Here is an 18,776-nt window from a genome sequence, read left to right as displayed (position 1 = left end):
CTCGCTTCCCCTGCCGTGTCTCCATCTGGAGGTCAGACAGCGCAGGGCGATCAAGAGGCAGAGGAGAGACAGGAGCTGGGATTGAAGCAGACTGTGGTTTTTGGGGATTGGGATTATGTTCAGGGAAGTTTCTCTGTGACAGAGTTGGAGTTGCTGTCAGGAAAATATTGATGTCTGAAAAAAATTGTGTCGGTTTTGAACCTCAGTTTGTTCTGAGGGAAGAATTTGACTAGACCTTTGGAAATTCCTTCTGTCCAAAGCTGGTTTATCCATCCATCCATCCATCCATCCATCCATCCATCCATCCATCCATCCATCCATCCATCCATCCATCCATCCATCCATCCATCCATCCATCCATCCATCCATCCATCCATCCATCCATCCATCCATCCATCCATCCATCCATCCATCCATCCATCCATCCATCCATCCATCCATCCATCCCTCCCTCCCTCCCTCCCTCCCTCCCTCCATCCATCCATCCATTCATCCATCCATCCATCTCCATCCATCCATCCATCCATCCATCCATCCATCCATCCATCCATCCATCTCCATCCATTCATCCATCCATACATACATACATACATATTAAAATCCTTACTGTTGCAATAATGTCTCCTATCAGTTCAATACTTTAGTATTTTATTCTGAAACCCTTCAGACCTCTGAAGTTCAGCTCAAACTGTATAAAACTAAATTGTCTGTGGTTCCTGGACAGTCTGGACTAAATTCAGGACTTCTTTCTTTTATTATGAATGTTTAAAAACAGTCCTGGCAATGAAAGATGAATCTTTCGTTACCATTGTGTGCCAATGGCTAAAGACTGGATCCTGTTACGACGGATCCGTTTAGAGAACACCATGTGCGAACACAAACATGTGATCCTGTGGACCTTCTGTCAACATTCGCTCCACCCAGCCCAGCTTTCCCCGTGTAGCTCAATCACAGCGGCGGCGCCCGCCGAGCGTGGAGGAAAACAAAACGGCAGAGGCATGAGAGGAGAGCGGGCGACGAGAGCCGCGGTTGAAGGCAGGAGGGAAGCGAGAGGATGACAGGAACGGAGGGAAAATGGAGGGAGGGAGGGCGAGTTGACGGAGGACGGGTTAAACGTACATGGAGGGAAGGAAGGAAACAACGGAGAGATGATGTGAGTGCCACTCGTCTCCCATCTGCATCCACAGCCTCTGCAGTGCCTTACTCATGCTTTGTTTGCACCAGCAAGCAGGAAGTAGTTCATGTTGTTTGAGTACAACAAAGAAACTAGAGAACCAAAAAATTTTCTTTAAAACTTTGCTCAATCTATTTGTCTTGAGCTTTTTACTATTAGCTTTAAAAAATTTGCCAAATTGCTGTGATTGTGTGAATGTCTCTCGTTCGTCGTGTTCAAATAATCCTTTCAATAAAACCTGACGTCAGCTGTCTAATGGAAGCTGAAGATAATCATTTGTTTTGCTAAATCAATCGATCAATCAATTAAATTGTATTTGTATAGCACATTTCAGCAGCAAGGCATTTCAAAGAGCTTTACATCATAAAAAACACAAAGTGCCATCATTAAATTCGTAATTGATTAAGTTTCAAATTCAATTCTAAACAGGTGGGTTTTTAGTCAGGATTTAAAATAAATCAGTGTTTCAGCTGTTTTGCAGTTTTCTGGAAGTTTGTTCCAGATTTGTGGTGCATAGAAGCTGAATGTTGCTTCTCTTTGTTTGGTTCTGGTTCTGGTTCTGGAGATGCAGAGCAGAACCGGAACATGAGGGGTCTGGAAGGTTGATACATTCACAAAACCTGGAAACCTTAGAATTACTTTATCGATAAAGTTTGTTTACATGAGGTTAAGATCAAAATTAAATCCAATAGAATGGTCAAAAAGTGATATGAAACTACTGAATCAAAATTATTACAATATCTAAAAAGGATTACAGTTCTGGAGATGACTGAGCAGTAGGGGTGGACGATAAATCAATGAAAATATACATCACCATAGAAACATGATCGATATCAATAAATAGAGTCCGATAGATATCTGATAGATCCAATAATCCAGGACCGCACTGCATTCTGGGGGATGTAGGCAGAGGAAAGACTTTAGCCAACTTTCCCACTGCCAGCTAAGCTAGGCTGGTGGGATCAACTAACTCACTCGCTCTCTTTTAGTTACCTAGCAACTCAGTCGTTCTTTGGTTACCTAGCAACGGCCTGTTGCGTAACCTGCGCAGCAGCAGTTTAAGGTTTTGGAATTGGAGTTATAGTGATGATGTTTAATCAGAATTATTATCAAGTGACATATAGGCCTAACAGAACAAACAGTAGATCAATTAATCACAGGATAAATGCAATTTCTTCCTCTTTCTACCAAAAACTGGATGATAAAAGTCTAAAGTCTGGTGCTTTGGTCTCAACTGGCTCCTGTTGGACAGTTTTGTTTTTTCTGATTATTTGTTTACTGATGTCTAAAAGTGCCAGCGTTAAATGTTAATTATAATTTAAAGTTAATTTATCTTTCAGAATGTGTTATTTTATGTCATTGAAAGTACATAATAGAAAAAGTACATTAAATTTTTAGTATAAAATTCAAAGTAATTTTACATTACTTTTAAATGGCCTTAAAACAACAATCTTTCATCTGAATAACTTCTAAAAACAGTTATGGCGACAGACGTAATGGTATACGAGAAGGTCCAATCCTAACTCCACCTCTGGGTGTAGAAGCCGATGGATGATGGATCTCCAGTGAATTGGAAATCACGTAAAATTGTTTAAGCGTAAAAAAGAGGAGGCAGCGGTGTGCTCTGATTGAGTCGTGCTGGAAACCCCTCTGAAACATCTCCGTATCTCTTCTACTTCTTTAAGCCACCGTCTTCCTCTCCTCCTCTTCCTCCTCCTCCTTCCTCTCTCTCTGTGCCGCAGTCGCAGCTAACCATCTCAATCCCTCAGTCTCTCCGATTCCTCCTCCTCCTCTCCGTCTTAAGTATGAAGGGGCTGGGAGAGCTTGGCCCTCTCCCTTTCCCTTCCTCTGTCTCTCTCTTCTCCTCTTCCTCCTCCTCTCCTCCTCCTCTCTCGCCGCTCGCGCTCGCCGCTGTCTCGCTGGAAGACGAGAAGGAGAAGGACCAGGAGAAGGAGGAGGAGGAGAGGGAGGGGAGGAAATGGCGATGGGGGCATGCGGCGAGGAGGATGTCTCCCTCTCTCTCTCCCTCTCTTCTTCCTGGCCGTCGCTGGGCCCTGTGAACAGGAGTGTCTGGTTCATTTACAGGTACCTGCCATGGCTTTTCATGCCTCCTCTTCCTCCAGCTGCTGGAGGAAGAGGAGGAGGAAGAAGGGGTATGCATGCATGTAGAAACGGCGGCGGTGCCGTGTCGACCGGATCGGCAGATGTTGCAGAGCGTGCGTGCAGACAGATGTTTGATCCGGCCGTTCCGTGTGATTCGCTCCGCCAACATGTGAGAGTGTGTCGCGTTTCTCGCGCGCCGCTCTGAACAAATGTCCTCTGGCGGTGCTGCACTGGCACAACTGATGCCTGCTGCTGTTACTGATGTGCTGCCTGATTGTGTGTTTGTTTATGTCAGTGCTGAACCAAAGTGTGTGCACCGTGTTTGCTGCCATCCTGCAAAAAACAAGAATAAAAAAGATGATTTTTAAATTATTTAGGTAATATCTCCAGCTGCTGTCATGTCACAGAGGAACATGCAACACCTGAAACTTGGGTCTGGTTTGATGTGAGGCGTGTTGTTTTCGTGTGTGTGTGTGTGTGTGTGTGAAATGTCTCCGGCTTTCAGTGAGGGAGTTTTAGCGATGCGGCATGCGTGACAAGTTCCAGCATCTTTCTGACTCCTCTATGGAAGCCTGCTCAGGCCAAAACTGTGCAGTCTTTGTTTGCTTGTACAAAATTAAAACATTATGTCCCATTTAGAGTTTGGTACTAATTAGTTACTTTTACTTAAGTAACTTTTTGGAAAAATTTTTAAAATTTTTACTGCACTGCAAAAATACAAATTAATACCAATTTCTTTTTATCTTGTTTGTACTGCAATTGTCTTCACATATTTTTTTTTTTAATATTATCAAACTAACTTATTTCTATGTAATATGGGAATATAATCTAAGTGAAATAATTTGCAAATGGAACTTGCACTTTTTCATTAATGTTAAATAATTGACTTAAAACAAAGCTCTTGTGTCTTGCATACGTTGCTTATAAGGTAGTTTTGTCTCATTTCAAATGTAGTAAAATATTTGCACTAGAAAGCACTCAAAAAAGCTTTTTGGACTGGAATGTAATGTTTTCCTTTCATTTTAATTATGTGTATTGCTACTCGCATAACATTCTGGATACTTAGAGTAACAAACAAGTTTGACCAAAAAAATTAACAGACAAAAAAAAACAACTATATGATCCTGTCAGACAGGATTTCATGTCTTTTGTTCTCAAAACTTTTAGTACTTTTGCTTACATTTTTATTTTGAAAGCAGGACACTTGTAATTCTTGTACTCAAAATTTCCCACGCTCGCACTTAGTCTGCTTACTTACGAAACAAAAAAAAATGCAGTGTCGCCTAGCAACCTGTCAGCCAATAGGATAAAAGTGTTGTACTGGGTGCGTTTGTTTCCGTCTCTTATCGATTCTCATTGAGTTAGGAAATAAACTCTTTCATTTAAACTGAATTAAAACTTTTTTAAACAATGAAAAACGTTCTATAAAATTAACACTTTAACAGAAAATGCAACTTTTTGCACGTCAACAGTTTTTATTTTAATTTAATGAACAAGACTCTTGTGAAAATCTATCCTAATTTCCTAAATATGACTGTAAATGTTAATATCAGATGGAGATAATTCATTCAGTACTAACATTAACATAATAACCAGGATGTGTAGGCGTTGACCGCTAACCGGGACGTTCATAGCAGCGGCACTCGAAGCTCCGCCCCCTCCAGAGTCATCGCGTTGCTAAGCAACTTATCAAAACACTTTACATCCGTACAAATCAGTTGCAGGCTGTGCAGCCGATTTGAGGAAGTTGGAGGTATTTCCTGCTCTTATTACGATTAAAGTTCTGAGCATGTTCCAGCCGACTCTAGTTTTGGAACTCTTCTGCCGCCATATTGAATATTTTCTAAAGCAAAAACACGGCACGTGTGCGATACGTCGTCATGGAACTATGTCGTACATTATGGGAACCGATAAGCGGAATCATTAAGCAAGAACCACTGAGAACAACTTCTGGTTGTTGATTCTCGTCCCTACCGGAAACCCAGTGGAAACCCAGTGGAAACTCAGCAGCCCTGGGGAAGCAGGAGACTGAAAGATCTGTTTAGCAAAGTGACAGATTTTTTTTTAAACTCCCATTTGGTCGAGAAGTCTTGTCCAGTTAGTTGGGCCAGCTGATGCTGCTCAGTGCCGAGGCCAGCATCAGAGGGTGAGTCAGAGTCACGCCGTTTGGATGTGATGCAGCCGCTAAACCAGACTGATTATAAGTACAACATTCTCCTTGCAGCAGCCAGCTGAAGCTGTTTCTGTCAGTGTTTGTTCACACTGTGGGGCACGTGGCAGCCTGTGAGTTACACTCACCAAGCACCAAGTGCATTAACACAGATCTGCTTCACTGTGTCATCTTGCTGAATAACGTATGATGCAGATGGAGGTCTGCTGGTCAGTCAGAAAACACAGCGGATTAGTTTGTGTTCTCATTCTGTTGCCAATCAGGGACGCATCATGTAGTTTTTGTTGTTTTTCAGTCAGATTATTTAAAAGGATTGTTTTTGCTTCTACTCTCACATAAATGTCAGTGTGTTTTATTGGGAGTTTTACTGGGATCAGCACATTTTGGTGCAAAAAGTGGAAGGAAAACAACACAGGATGTTTTGTTCTTTAGGGGTGCACCGATTTATTGGCCAGCTGATTTATCGATGCCAATTTCCTTAGTTTTGGGAGATCAGTGATCTGCAGATTTTTACCTGCGAAGCCGATCTTACCCACCTCGGCAAAGGTCTAAAAATCAGCCACAGTCCTCTGCTCTCCTGTGAAACTGACAGACCGGCCCGCCACATCATGTCTGCACGTTTACAGATCACAACAATCACCTCAGTGTTGCCAATTCAGCAGCTTTCGTCCTTCATTGAGCAACATTTCAGACAAAAACAAAATCTTTTTAAAAGATCGATAATCAGCGATCGGCAGAACCACCTTTTACTAAAACAGTTAATTGTACCGGATTTTATTTAAGGGTATTTGATTGAATCGAAGGTAATGCAGTTGCAAGTCTTTTTTTCCAAGAGTTATATTTATAATTGAAATTCCAATACAATACATCAAAGTTATTGATTTGATGTTCTAAATGTGATGTTATTAGCTGAGAGACAGACAGTAGTGTTTAGTAAAGCAGCATTCATCCATATTGATTACATTTTAAATATACTTTAAAATATACTTTAAAATAATTTAATAATCACATTGGTCTGAGTTTATATTACTAATACTTTGGAATATCCTGACTGTTTTCTTCAGTATTTTGCTTTAATTCAAGTTGAATTCAATTAAAAACTAATTTATTTATTCAAATAGAAAATTAATAGTCAGAACTAGTTACTTTTACTTGAGTAACATTTTGGAAATAAATATTTTTACTATGCTCTACTTTTTACTACTCTTACTTGAGTAAAAGTTCTGAATAAATACAAACTTGTTTTGAACAAAAAATCACTTAAAATAAGACAAATATAACTTAAAAGTAACTTTTCAGCAAAAAATAGCCTAATTTAAGTAAATAATTTCTCAATATTAATAGACATTTTAGTTCCACTGGCAGATTACATATAGATTATTTCATTTCTAATTTTACAAATTATAGATTACGTAAACTTCTAGTGGAATTTGTAGATTTTCGCCAATATTAAGGAATTATTTACTTAAAACAAGCTCATATTTCATGCTGAAAAATTACTTGTAACTTAATTTTGCTATTTCAAGTTTAATAAGTTATTTGCACAAAAAATAGACAAAAAATTATTTGATAAGATTGTGTGGGTTGACCTCAGCTCAGTAATGAACTTAATCCTTCTTCCAATTAAGTTTTTAGGATGAAAATTAAACGTTTCACTGAGAACATGAAATAAATTCAGTCGCTGCTTGAGAGAGTTTCAGATTTGAGCCGCTGCAGCAGAAACAGACAAAAAGGGGGCAAGAATAACGCAGCGATGGCAGAGACAGAGTGTCTCTCTAAGCTCATAGACAGAATCACACACTTAATAGAGTGAATGAAAAAGATCTCAGAGGAGGAAATGTGATTAGGGGGGGAAACTAACTGATCGGAGAGGGATCAGGACGGAGTAGCAGCCTGGATGGGAACAAGAGGAAACGAGCGGCCTGAACAGATGGAATGGGCTGGGACTATTTTGGTGCATGATGGGATTATCGGCATGTGGTTACAGTATGGTACAGCTGATACCATATATATGTTGTACTGATTTATATGTTCATTCATAACAAGAGAAGCACAGCAGATATGCTAGATGCTGACCAGTGAACGTAAAGTCAATGAAAACTCTACTATATTAAGTTTCAATAAGGGGTTAATAGGAGCTATTATTTACTAAATGTACTAGAAGTAAAGCCAAAACTTAATGTGTGATATATTGATTGAGGTTCTTCACATATTAGAAAAACATTTCATAGTTTCCCCTGGTGGTTGGTTGGGGCGCTGCAGCAGTCATCCAGCGTCCTGCTGTATTTATTAGTTACAGGAAATTTGAAAATATCACTAAGGCTACGTTCACACTGCAGCCTGAAGTGACCCAATTCTGATTTTTTTGTGAAATCAGATTTTTTATTTTTGCATATTTCCAAATATATGTTGTATGTGATTTCCAGTGTGAACTGCAAACAACCTGAAAGCGTCCCGCATGCGCAGTAGAGGGCGCAGTAACGTCACATATAGAAAGTGTACTCAGTGTTGTACCAACCGCCGTAAAAACTAGAAGTCGTCGTCGTCCTCAGTGTTTGCAGAAGTAAATGTAGATGCTAATGTTGGAGTATATTTTACGACTCTAAGCCAGCACTCTTCACAACTTGATCCTCATTGTCGTAACTTTTCTTCCTGCTAGATTAGTGATGTTTATTCAATATCAATGATTTTCAGGTCTCATTTGGAAACATTGGATCAGATTTCCAAGTGAGAAAAAAATCTGATCTGTGTTGTTCAGACTGTCATGAAAAGATCAAGTACGGGTCGCATTAAAGCAAAAAAACCAAAAAGAAAACGGATTTGTGTCACGTCAGGCTGCAGTGTGAAGGCAGTTTAGGTCATTATGTGTTGGAGGTAGACATTATTAACAATATCTAACCACCAACTATAAAGTCTTAAAAAAGGACAAACATTGAAAAAACCTAAAATTAATACACAAACCACAAACGAAGATTATAATACTCCTCAACAGTACTATGAGTCTGGCGGGCGGCCAGGCTTATAATACTGTTGACCAACCCCTGCATGGCAACCAAGAAGAAAATGTCCCCCAAAATAACTCAGAGATTTTGGCATTTTGCGTGTTTACAAGAAAACTGGAATATTTTCTGATATCAAAAAGTCGTATACATTAAGGAGAAAAAATTCAATTCCGGTCCAGAAAGCATCGCACTTCTACAGCGGTGATTATCCTCAGCGCAATGTTTAAAGTTTCACTCCCAACATCAGGAGCTTTGCTGCATCTGTTTCCCCTCTTCTCCCTTGTCCTTTTTCTGCCTGAAACACTGTGAATAAACTCCACTGATCCCACAAACTCCTATTAAATAAATAACTTCAAAATGTCTAGCACAGCCTCTGGAGGAGACATTTTATTTTCTCTTCTGCTGAAGAACATTAGCATTGCTTTCGTTGAATAAATTCCCATGTCTTTACGCCAGTGACTCCTCCCGGTTTAGCTCAGTCGCTCGGTTAACTCCACCTGTAAGCCTGCAGCTCTGCTGTCGGTGACTAATAGTTCACCAGGACATCTCTTGGTTCGGCTCAGGCCCTGCTCAACTTTCCCCGTGTCCAGTTCTAGCTGTTGCTGCAGCAACAAGCTGCACTGTATATAGCATTTCCTGCTGTCGGGTTTGCTAAAAATAAATAAATAAATAAAAAACTGGCATTCAGGACAGCATCAACATGTTTTACAGTTTTTCTTTCAGTCTTATTTAAGCAGCAGCTTGTTGCTGTAGTTTTAGCTGAATCAAGCTGAGTTATTGTTGTTTTCACAATGCTGTTTTTGGTTGACAGAGACATGCAAAAACATAAATAGCAACATTTCAAATCATAATACAAGTGTTTTTGTTAAGTTATTGTCAGATTTTAGAAGACCTGGAGGTTTGGTTGTCTTTCTACTGTTCATCTAGTTTCTCTGACAGTTCTGGGAAATTATAATGAAAAGATGTGTTTCTACTGGTTATAAAAGCTTGATTGTATAAAGATGAACACTTTTTGTTGTGCTTAACTTTTTCAACTGTAAGAAATTTACTGGTATGTCTCCATCTGCATTGAACTCAAGTTGAGAGCCACACAAAATCCTTTCCAGGGCCACAAATAGTTCATTGGACCTCATTTTGGGCACCTCTCTTTTTAACCTTTGTTTTTCCTCTCATAGTTGGGTTCTGTTTTTTAATATGGAATCCAAGCACCCAGGCTTCTTTACATTATATTTTACCAACTGCTAAATCGGTTTATTTTGTGTCACAACTATTATAATATGTTGACTGGATTAATTCAGATTTTTGTATGAACAGGATGAAGTAACTCTGCCACTCCATTTCTAAAAGACTCAACATTTTCCCTAAATGGTTTCATTGAAATCAAAGCTGTTCTAAGTTTAATAGTTCAATAAAAACAGTACAGACACTGCTTTTTCTCTCAATGTTTTTGGTGGAAAGAAGCAAAGGCATCCATTAAAAATCTGCTTTTTACTTGAAACTTGAACTTGAAGAACTTTCTAATTCTGCATTCCCTTTATTTTCTGTTTTGTAACATCTCTAACCGTCTGACTCATCTCCTCTCTCTGCGATAGCGACTACATAATCAAGGAGAAGACGGTGCTTCTGCAGAAAAAAGACAGCGAGGGATTCGGCTTTGTGTTGCGAGGGGCCAAAGGTAAGAAATCTGAGATGAACTCGGAGTTGTCACACTGATTCATTCTCTGTAATAAAATCGTTTAACGACTTGATCTTAATATTTCATGGTGTCCCCAGCTCAAACTCCCATTGAAGAGTTTACTCCCACTCCGGCCTTCCCGGCCCTGCAGTATTTGGAGTCGGTGGACGAGGGCGGCGTGGCGTGGAGAGCCGGTCTCAGGATGGGGGATTTCCTCATCGAGGTGCAGCAATGATTTAGAACATTCAATAAATAAAATCAACATAGGAAAATTAAAGGTGATCATTATGCTTCCTTAAACAGATTAGCATGGGTCTATGGGAGATACAAAAAATGTTTCTATATTTTTTGTACAAAATTATTTCTCTCTGCTCAGTTCAGAATGAGCTGTTTTGCTCTCTTTAAATATTTAAAGCTGCTGCTGGCCACGCCCCCCCAACTCAACGTTTACTCTCACTTGTCAAATGGCTTCAAACAGATGCGCAATAATGTATTCGCACATGTTTGAAAAGCAGAAGTGGAGCTTCCTGCACAACCAACAAGAATGCAACAAGTTGTATCTGGATGGTCAGTGAACAACAAAACACTTGTCTTTTCCAGCAGCCATTGTACAGCACACACAGCGGTAAAACCAGCTGGCCAGTTGCACTGGAGCTCGACTGAGGTTGCTAGGTAACGGGCAGTTCCTGCTGATTTCTGACGCCACACTTTGGAAATGGCTCATTTTCCAGACATCAAAAATTATGCAACTATTGCAAAAAACTGTTTTTTTGTTTTTTTGTGCTTGGGTTTAGAAGCAGTAGAAACCCAAATTGAAGGATTAAAACGTGTGAAATGTGAATTTTCCATTAGTTACTTTCATTACGTCTCCTTGGACCTTCCACCGAAACCTTGGCAGAATGTAATAAGGGACCAACTGAAACCACAGTCTTGTATTTAAAGTACTAGGAATAACTAACCCAACTTTTACTGATAAATATAAAAGAAAGCTTTACAGAATGTTAACCCTCTTTTAGCTTTTGATGGAATAATTACACTAAATATAAAAAGAAGTGACACCAAAACAGCCAGCACTGTTTTAGGTCTTTCTCATTAGGTTGGAAATTATGTGCTTTTTCAGAATCAGAATCAAGATTTTGTGTCCAAGCAAACATTTTGAGTTCAATTTCAAGCATTACAGACTTTAGATATAAATATATAAACATTAGAAAAAATATATATTTTTACATTTTCCACAAATAACATCCCATAGAAAATGTTTTCAACCATATTATTGCAAACAATTTTGCAAGTATTTTGTTTTTTGAAAGATCATGTAACTTTTGCAGCTGTAAAGTTTTCTTTAGCTGGACTGAGAGCAAAATGGCTCTTTCAGCTATGAAACGAGTTTAAAGACAAAATGTCACGAACGTTTGTCTGAAGCAAGTTGCACCTCAACATTTCTGTAAAGTTATAATTTTGACTGGAAGTTGAGCCGCTGTGACTGGCAGAATTAGTAGAACTCATTTGAACTGATTGGCTTCCTGGCAGGAACCCAACTTTTAAGCATATGTGGCATAAATTTTTAATAGGGATGAGATCTCTGCTTTGAGAAGGCCATTCAGGGAGTCCAATGTTAGCCTGGTTGGTCCAGTTCTGATGTTGTCTTGTTGAAAAACCTAACTGTGTCAAAGTTTCAACAATTCAGCTGTTGATTTTGGTGCAAGTTAAAGAATTTTCAGCCTATTTTGTTATTAATGGACCAATGGAATCTGTTCTTTACTAAAGAATCCTGAAGGAGATCCAGAAAGGAGTTCCTTACTTTAAAAAGGGCATGTTATGAAAAATTTACATTTTGCATGTTTTTGTTCTTCCATTTGTATTTCTATGTAAAAACAGCCCAGCATCTGAAAATCTACCCAGATGTTTTTTGGCATTAAATTAATGTTTTTTGGTGTCTAGAAAATAAGCCGTTTCTAAAACCTCTCGATCATAATGACACAAATCAGCAGTTGCTCTCCCTCAGCTACCAGCTGAAGCCCAGCTCATTACCTAGCAACTCCAGCAGAGTTCCGCCAGTTACCTAGCAACTCCAGCAGAGTTCCGCCCGTTACCTAGCAACTCCAGCAGAGTACCGCCCGTTACCTAGCAACTCCAGCAGAGTTCCGCCCGTTACCTAGCAACTCCAGCAGAGTTCCGCCCGTTACCTAGCAACTCCAGCAGAGTTCCGCCCGTTACCTAGCAACTCCAGCAGAGTTCCGCCCATTACCTGGCAACTCCAGCAGAGTTCCGCCCGTTACCTAGCAACTCCAGCAGAGTTCCGCCCGTTACCTAGCAACTCCAGCAGAGTTCCAACATATTTGGTCAGCTTTTATCGCTGTGTATGTGCTGTACAACGGCTGCTGGAAAACACAAGTGTTTTGTTGTTGACTCACCAACCAGAAACCACTTTCTGCCTTCTTATTGGTTGAGCAGGAGGCTCCACTTCTGCTCACATGTAAGATTGTGCATCTGTTTGCAGCCATTTTCAGGTACGTAGCCAGTAGAAGTTCATTTGGATTTATCATAATAATAATAATAATAATAACCTTTTACTTAGCCAGATAATAAACCTTGTTGAGATCTACCATGTCTTTTCAAGAGGGCCCTGGCAAGATAGCAGCACCGTTTATAAATATCAACTTTGACATTTAATCAGAGATATCCATGTGTTTTAAAAGCATGAAAGCATAAAACAGTAAAAACGGTTTGTAAAAATGTATCTATCAAAAGCAATAATAGTTTAATTTAAAGTGACAAGAAGCCCTAACACAGCTCATTATGAATTTATCAGACTGAAATCTCATTATCTAAGAATGATTTTGTGTAAAAACAGTAGCTGTTCTAACCTGTTCCAGGAAGCGTGCGTGCTCACCTTTGAGTTTAACTTTGGCCTAGTCAAAGTGACTGAATAGAGGGTTGAAGAATAATTTTGATGTTCATAAAAACTTCTCTCTGTGCCTCAGGTGAACGGTCAGAACGTCGTGAAGGTCGGCCACCGGCAGGTCGTCAACATGATCCGGCAGGGCGGCAACAGCCTCATGGTGAAGGTTGTCATGGTAACCCGCAACCCCGACATGGAGGAAGGCGCGCGGAAGAAAAGTAAGAGCCGCCGCAATCACTCTCAATAACCGGCAGCTCATCTGGAGCGGCTCGACCGACCGCGGCTGCCTTCTCCTCTTTCCAGTCCCTCAGCAGAGCAAGAGGCTGAGCACGCCAGCCATCGCCCTGCGCTCCAAATCAATGACTTCAGAGCTGGAGGAGATGGGTAAGAAACAGGCCCAAATTAGCTTCTTTTTTATTTTTTTGGCAGATAAAAGCAGGAGGATGAAGGAACTTATTGCTATGGAGATGTAGAGGAAGAAGGCGGGAGCTTTGCTGGTTAGAAACAGACTCAGGTAATGAGGAGCGATGGAGGCAGTGTGAAGACGGAGACGCTGGGAGTGTGAAGAGAACTTGAGCGAGGGATAAATTTAGACGGCAGTTATTTAGTTGCAGGAACAAGACGGAGAAGGCTGGCGTCGGATGATGGTCTCAATGCATTTCGCTGTGTTTTCAGAGGTGCCACAATGTCACTGCCAGCACTGCCGCTACAGGTAACCCCACCCAGAAACGTGTCGCCTTCCACCGTGTGATCCCTCTCTCACTCCCTGCTTCTTTTAACCTTTAACCTCCTGCACCTCCTGCTCCTCCCCGGCCCTTTACCGTCTGAGGACGACCAAACTGTCACAAACACACCTGAGGAGAAAAACTGAAAAACACAAAATATGACCAAATATTTTGGTTTAGTTTCTAGTGTAAATATCTCAATACACTTGAAATATGCAGAGTTGAATAAAGTCTCCAAAAACTGAACTCAAGTAAAAGAAGCACGACTTCAACACATTTTTACTCATGTAAAAGAAAAAAGTACCAATTCAAGAAATTACTCAATGAAGAGCAAAAACGCATTTGGTAAAAACATCGAATAATTTCAAAATTACATAATCAGACGGACAAAAATATAAAGTTAAGTTGAAGTTTTGGTTTTTTAAAGACTGAAATGACAATAATTCATATAAGTAATAGAAACATAGTAAAATCAGGCAAAATAAAATGTTTGTAAATCAGTTTATTTCAATAAAAAACATATGAAACCTTAACAGAAACTGCAGGTGTATCTCTGTGTTTGGTGAATTTTTGGTCAAAACATGTTTGTTTTTACTTCAGTGGGTAGAAAATCCAGAAATTTTACTCGAATAAGAATAGAAATACTTCATACTAAAATTATTTAGGTAAAAGTAACAAGTAATAAAATTACTCATGAAAGTAAATGTAACTAATTGCTACCCAACTCTGCTTAAACGGCAACATGTAGGACCTTGTTTTATGCTGATATTAACAACCGATATTTGTTTTAATCTTGTTGCTGTCTGTTTCTGGTTTTCTCTCCCAAAAATGTCAAAACAAGTTGAGAAATACATATAATATTGGTAAATATTGGTTATCAGCCAAAACAACATTATTAATATCGGATATTTTTAGTGGCCCAAATTTTTATATCCTAATTATAATCTTTTTCTATAACTCCTGCTGAATTGATTAATTGGATTAACCATGATTAATCGATTATTGAAATAATTGTCAATTACTTTAATAATCTATTAATTGTTAACTGGAGGAAAGAGACTCAAAAAAAGGAAATTTGCTGAAAGAACAACACACACAGAACTGCAATTAAGCAAAAACCTTTTGGATTTAAGATTACATTTTTTTTTAATTAAACTGTAAATATCTTCTGGCAATTTTAGCTTCATCTGATTCAAATTCTGAATAAAAATTGAGTTATTAATTGGTTGATGGGAAAAGCATTTTATGAACTGCAGATGCATCTTTTGCTGCAAATAATCAAGACCTTTATGTTGTTGCAGCTCCGGATATGACATTTTTATTTTCTTACTTTATAAAGGAGCTTAAATGAATCTTAATTTATTTCTAATATGATGTAAAAAGATTTAAGTTAAAAAATTTGCAGTGTACTAATTTTAATGTATCTAATAAATAGATTAATCGTCAGAATAATTGATTAACCGATAACTAAAATAATTACTTGCGCCCTACAGATAAGTAGCACTTTTTCATCAATATTAAGGAATTGACTTAAAACAAGCTCCGATATGTTGCTGAAAAGTTACTTGTAAGTCAGTTTTGTCGTATTTCAAGTGTATTAAGTAATCTGCACTAGAAACTAGACAAAATACTGGGTAAGATTCTGTGTTTTTGCAGTGCACAAGGTGTCCAAACTCCTCCTTTTTCATTATAATCTTATGTTGAACATGTTTAATTCCTCTGGAAGAAATCCATCCAAGAATAAAATTATTGAGATGAGTAATTTAACTTTGCTCCTGGTCTGTTCCTATGGTAACAGCAGTATCTCTATTTGAGGCAAAAATTGTGGGAGGAGAGTGCAAAGCGAGGGATCAACGCCCCCACTCGCAGATCATAATGTCTGCCAATGTTTTAATTGTGGATCGCTTGAATCTTCTGGTGTTTACCGCTTCTGCTGGGTGGTTCTGAGCATGCTCAGTGAGCGCCTGATGATTAACTGGAGAACAGTGATAAACGGAGATGCTGGAGTCAGTCGGCTGGCTTTTCACAACTCCTGACATTAAAACTTAAAGGGGTAGCTAAAGACCTTTTGAATGTGAGGTTCTGTTAAAAGGTTGTGAACAGTTAAATACGTAAACAATATTTTCAATTAAAAAAACATTTTTTCCTGCTTAATTGTTGAATAGATACGCATATGAGCTCAACAACAAAAATATTTACTATTATTTGTCATTCAGCCATCAGATTGCAGCAAAGTGCTAATAAACACTTTTCCAAGTGTGTCAGGGGCTTTTGTAGGAATGTGGACTGCTGATGCTAATGTTAGCATCTGTGTTAGCTGCTACATGCTGGTATGCTAACTCCTTTTAGCAGTGCTTGAACACAGCAGTCGTCATTTCTTGCATCCGGTCAGATGCAAGAAATCAAAGCAAAAATTAACCCAATCTGGGAAAAGAGAGGCGTTTTTGTCCTGTTTGCTAATGTAGCTTGTGCGTCAGATTTACGGTCGTATCAGAAACAAAATGCAATGGTTCAATTTGGGACTTTTATCAAAAAAAAAAGGTGATTAATCGTGAACATTTTTACTGTGCGTTAAAATCTCAATCAATCAAATTTTATTTGTATAGCACATTTCAGCTACAAGGCATTTCAAAGTGCTTTACATCATAAACACAAAACACAAAGTCATGCAACATAGAATAAAATACCAAGTGGGTTTCTTTTTTTTCCCTTTTCTTTTTGTCACGGAATTTAAGCGCCTGTTACGGCCGAACGTTCAAACACGGGTATTTGCCGGGCCCTGATGCCCACAACAGGAAAAGGTCTCAACCCTATGTAGTGTCTTTCCTACAATAAAATTTGAGAACAGGAAAAAAATAATCCAAGCAAATGCAAAAAAAAAATAAAAAATTCTAAAAAGGAAAATTTAACTAGCTTGTTTCATGTCTTCTTTGCAGAATTTTTTAGTCACAATGAAAAGGTTTTTGAACATAAATGTCCCTTTTTTCAGTTTATGCATCTGCACCTCAATCAGATATTTTATAAAACAGTTTAAGAAAATAACACTCCGGAAGAAATCCATCCAAGAATAAAATTATTGAGATGAGTAATTTAACTTTGCTCCTGGTCTGTTCCTATGGTAGCAGCAGTATCTCTATTTGAGGCAAAAATTGTGGGAGGAGAGTGCAAAGCGTGCAAAGTCTGTGTCCAGGATGTGTGGGGTCTGCAGAGATGTCCCACCTATTAACTATATTAATTATAGTTAATTCATGATTTAACAGGACGTGTGTGGCACCATAATCTTTTTTTCTTTTTTAAATTCAACGATTTAAAAACTATATTTGTAAATTTACTGAAATTATCAAAAAACCTTTAAGTGTGTTTTTCAATAAGAAACTATGAAGGAAGGGCAAATTATTTTACTTATCTGTTTACAAAGAAGCGTAAGATTAATTGTATTAAATGTTGTATCATGAGTCATTAATGAAGCACTGAAATCAGAGCTTTTAACCAGAACTGTCTAACAATAATGAAAATAATCATTTAAATCAGTTTTTTTTTAGGTTCAAGTTTATCAGAAGGCTCTTTTTGTAAAAATATTAATAATTTATATTAAATAAAAATGTCCAGTCATGTTCCACAAGTAAGCTATTAACTACTATTAACCCTTCAACAGAACCTCGCCTCAGAAATCCAGCGCTGCCGCTTTAAGATGAACCTTTGACCTAATTGTTTTCCTCTTGTTACCTGCCTTTTCTTGGTGTCGTGACCTCACCTGACCTCCAGCTAAGCATGAACACAGCCACAGGTTTTCTGGGCTCCACCAAACCCCGTTCTCACCACGTACTCAATGAAATTTCCACTTCAATTATTCACAGGTTCATTACAAACTTCTGACAAAACGTTTGCATTTGGACTTAGTCTGCTTTGTCAGTAATTATTTGTCCAGTTTTAATGTAAACAATACTTTTTTTTCACATGCAAACTGAAGATTCATACGAAATCACAATATAAAATAAATATAACTACATTGTATTATATAATCTGAAATTTTTGAGGACTGACCTAAATCCTGACTTTGACTAAAATGTGTAAATGTTTTTCCTGTCAACAACTAAAGAATTTGCAATGAGTCCAAGCTCAAAATATTTAAGTGTTTATTTGCACCTTTAATGTATTTTTAATATTGTATAAAAAGACTTAAGTGGTTAAGTGAAAAATCTGCACAATGTAGTCATTTTTTATCAGATTAATCGATAAAATAACAGATTAATCGATTACTAAAATAATCGTTGCATTGGTCCAAAACATAAAATCCTGATTCAATAAGGTTTGTAGTTGAGGAAAATATATATATCAGTGTATAGGTTTATTTGTGCAAAACACTAAAAGTAAATTTTTGCATAAAAATGTAAATATATGCATGCATTTCAAATAATTGAGCCTAAACATGCCTGGCGAGACAAAGGCAGGCATGTTTTGTTCCTTGAATCAAGGTGAAAAGAGCAGGCTGTGTGATGAACCCCGTCAGCCGCTGCCATATGCTGATTCTGAGGCTAATGAATTCATTTAATTGTTCAACTTTTTGATTGCTGCAGTGTCCCAGTTCACCTGTAAGTCATGCAGCAAGAGAACATTAAAATGGGGATGATCCTGCTGCGTCTCCAAACCGGCTTTAGTTTCTAGGACAATGTTGGTTGGAGTAGCAATAAAACGTGAAAACCAAACCTCTGTCACACCCATGAATGTGAGGGTCACCTCAAATTCTTCCTCTCCACTCCTTTCTGCACTCTTCTTTCACACCAGAGTGAAGTTGGCACCAATCCACTTCATTCAAGTTATAGATTTTTGTTTGTGCCGCTCTCACTTTAAAGATACTAATAAATGTTTCCAGAGGTCATCTAAGGTCAACCAGCCTGTCCAGATTTGCAAAATCAAAAAAATTTGGTGTCAGTCAACTGTGTTACAGATATTTTAGCGCACAAATCAATTTTGAGTTTTGTGCTAAGACCCGCCTCCTGGCTCTGATTGGTTGTTTCTAGAAAG

General features: G+C 38.5%; 1 protein-coding gene across 1 annotated transcript in view; it reads left to right on the top strand.

Annotated features, from left to right (window-relative positions):
- The window catches only part of shank1 (SH3 and multiple ankyrin repeat domains 1), a 58,402-nt gene that overhangs the window by 25,429 nt on the left and 14,197 nt on the right, over nt 1–18,776 (top strand). Inside the window, 4 exon segments of the mRNA XM_055051718.1 lie at nt 10,042–10,124; nt 10,223–10,347; nt 13,109–13,244; nt 13,330–13,410. Of these exon segments, the coding sequence (XP_054907693.1) occupies nt 10,042–10,124; nt 10,223–10,347; nt 13,109–13,244; nt 13,330–13,410 (425 nt within the window).

This window comes from Poeciliopsis prolifica, unplaced genomic scaffold (genome assembly GCF_027474105.1).
Source record: "Poeciliopsis prolifica strain line A6 unplaced genomic scaffold, Auburn_PproV2 SCAFFOLD034, whole genome shotgun sequence".
Classification (NCBI taxonomy): Eukaryota; Metazoa; Chordata; class Actinopteri; order Cyprinodontiformes; family Poeciliidae; genus Poeciliopsis; species Poeciliopsis prolifica.
The sequence above is the reverse complement of the archived record's forward strand: the minus strand, read 5'-3'. Positions and strand labels throughout refer to the sequence as shown.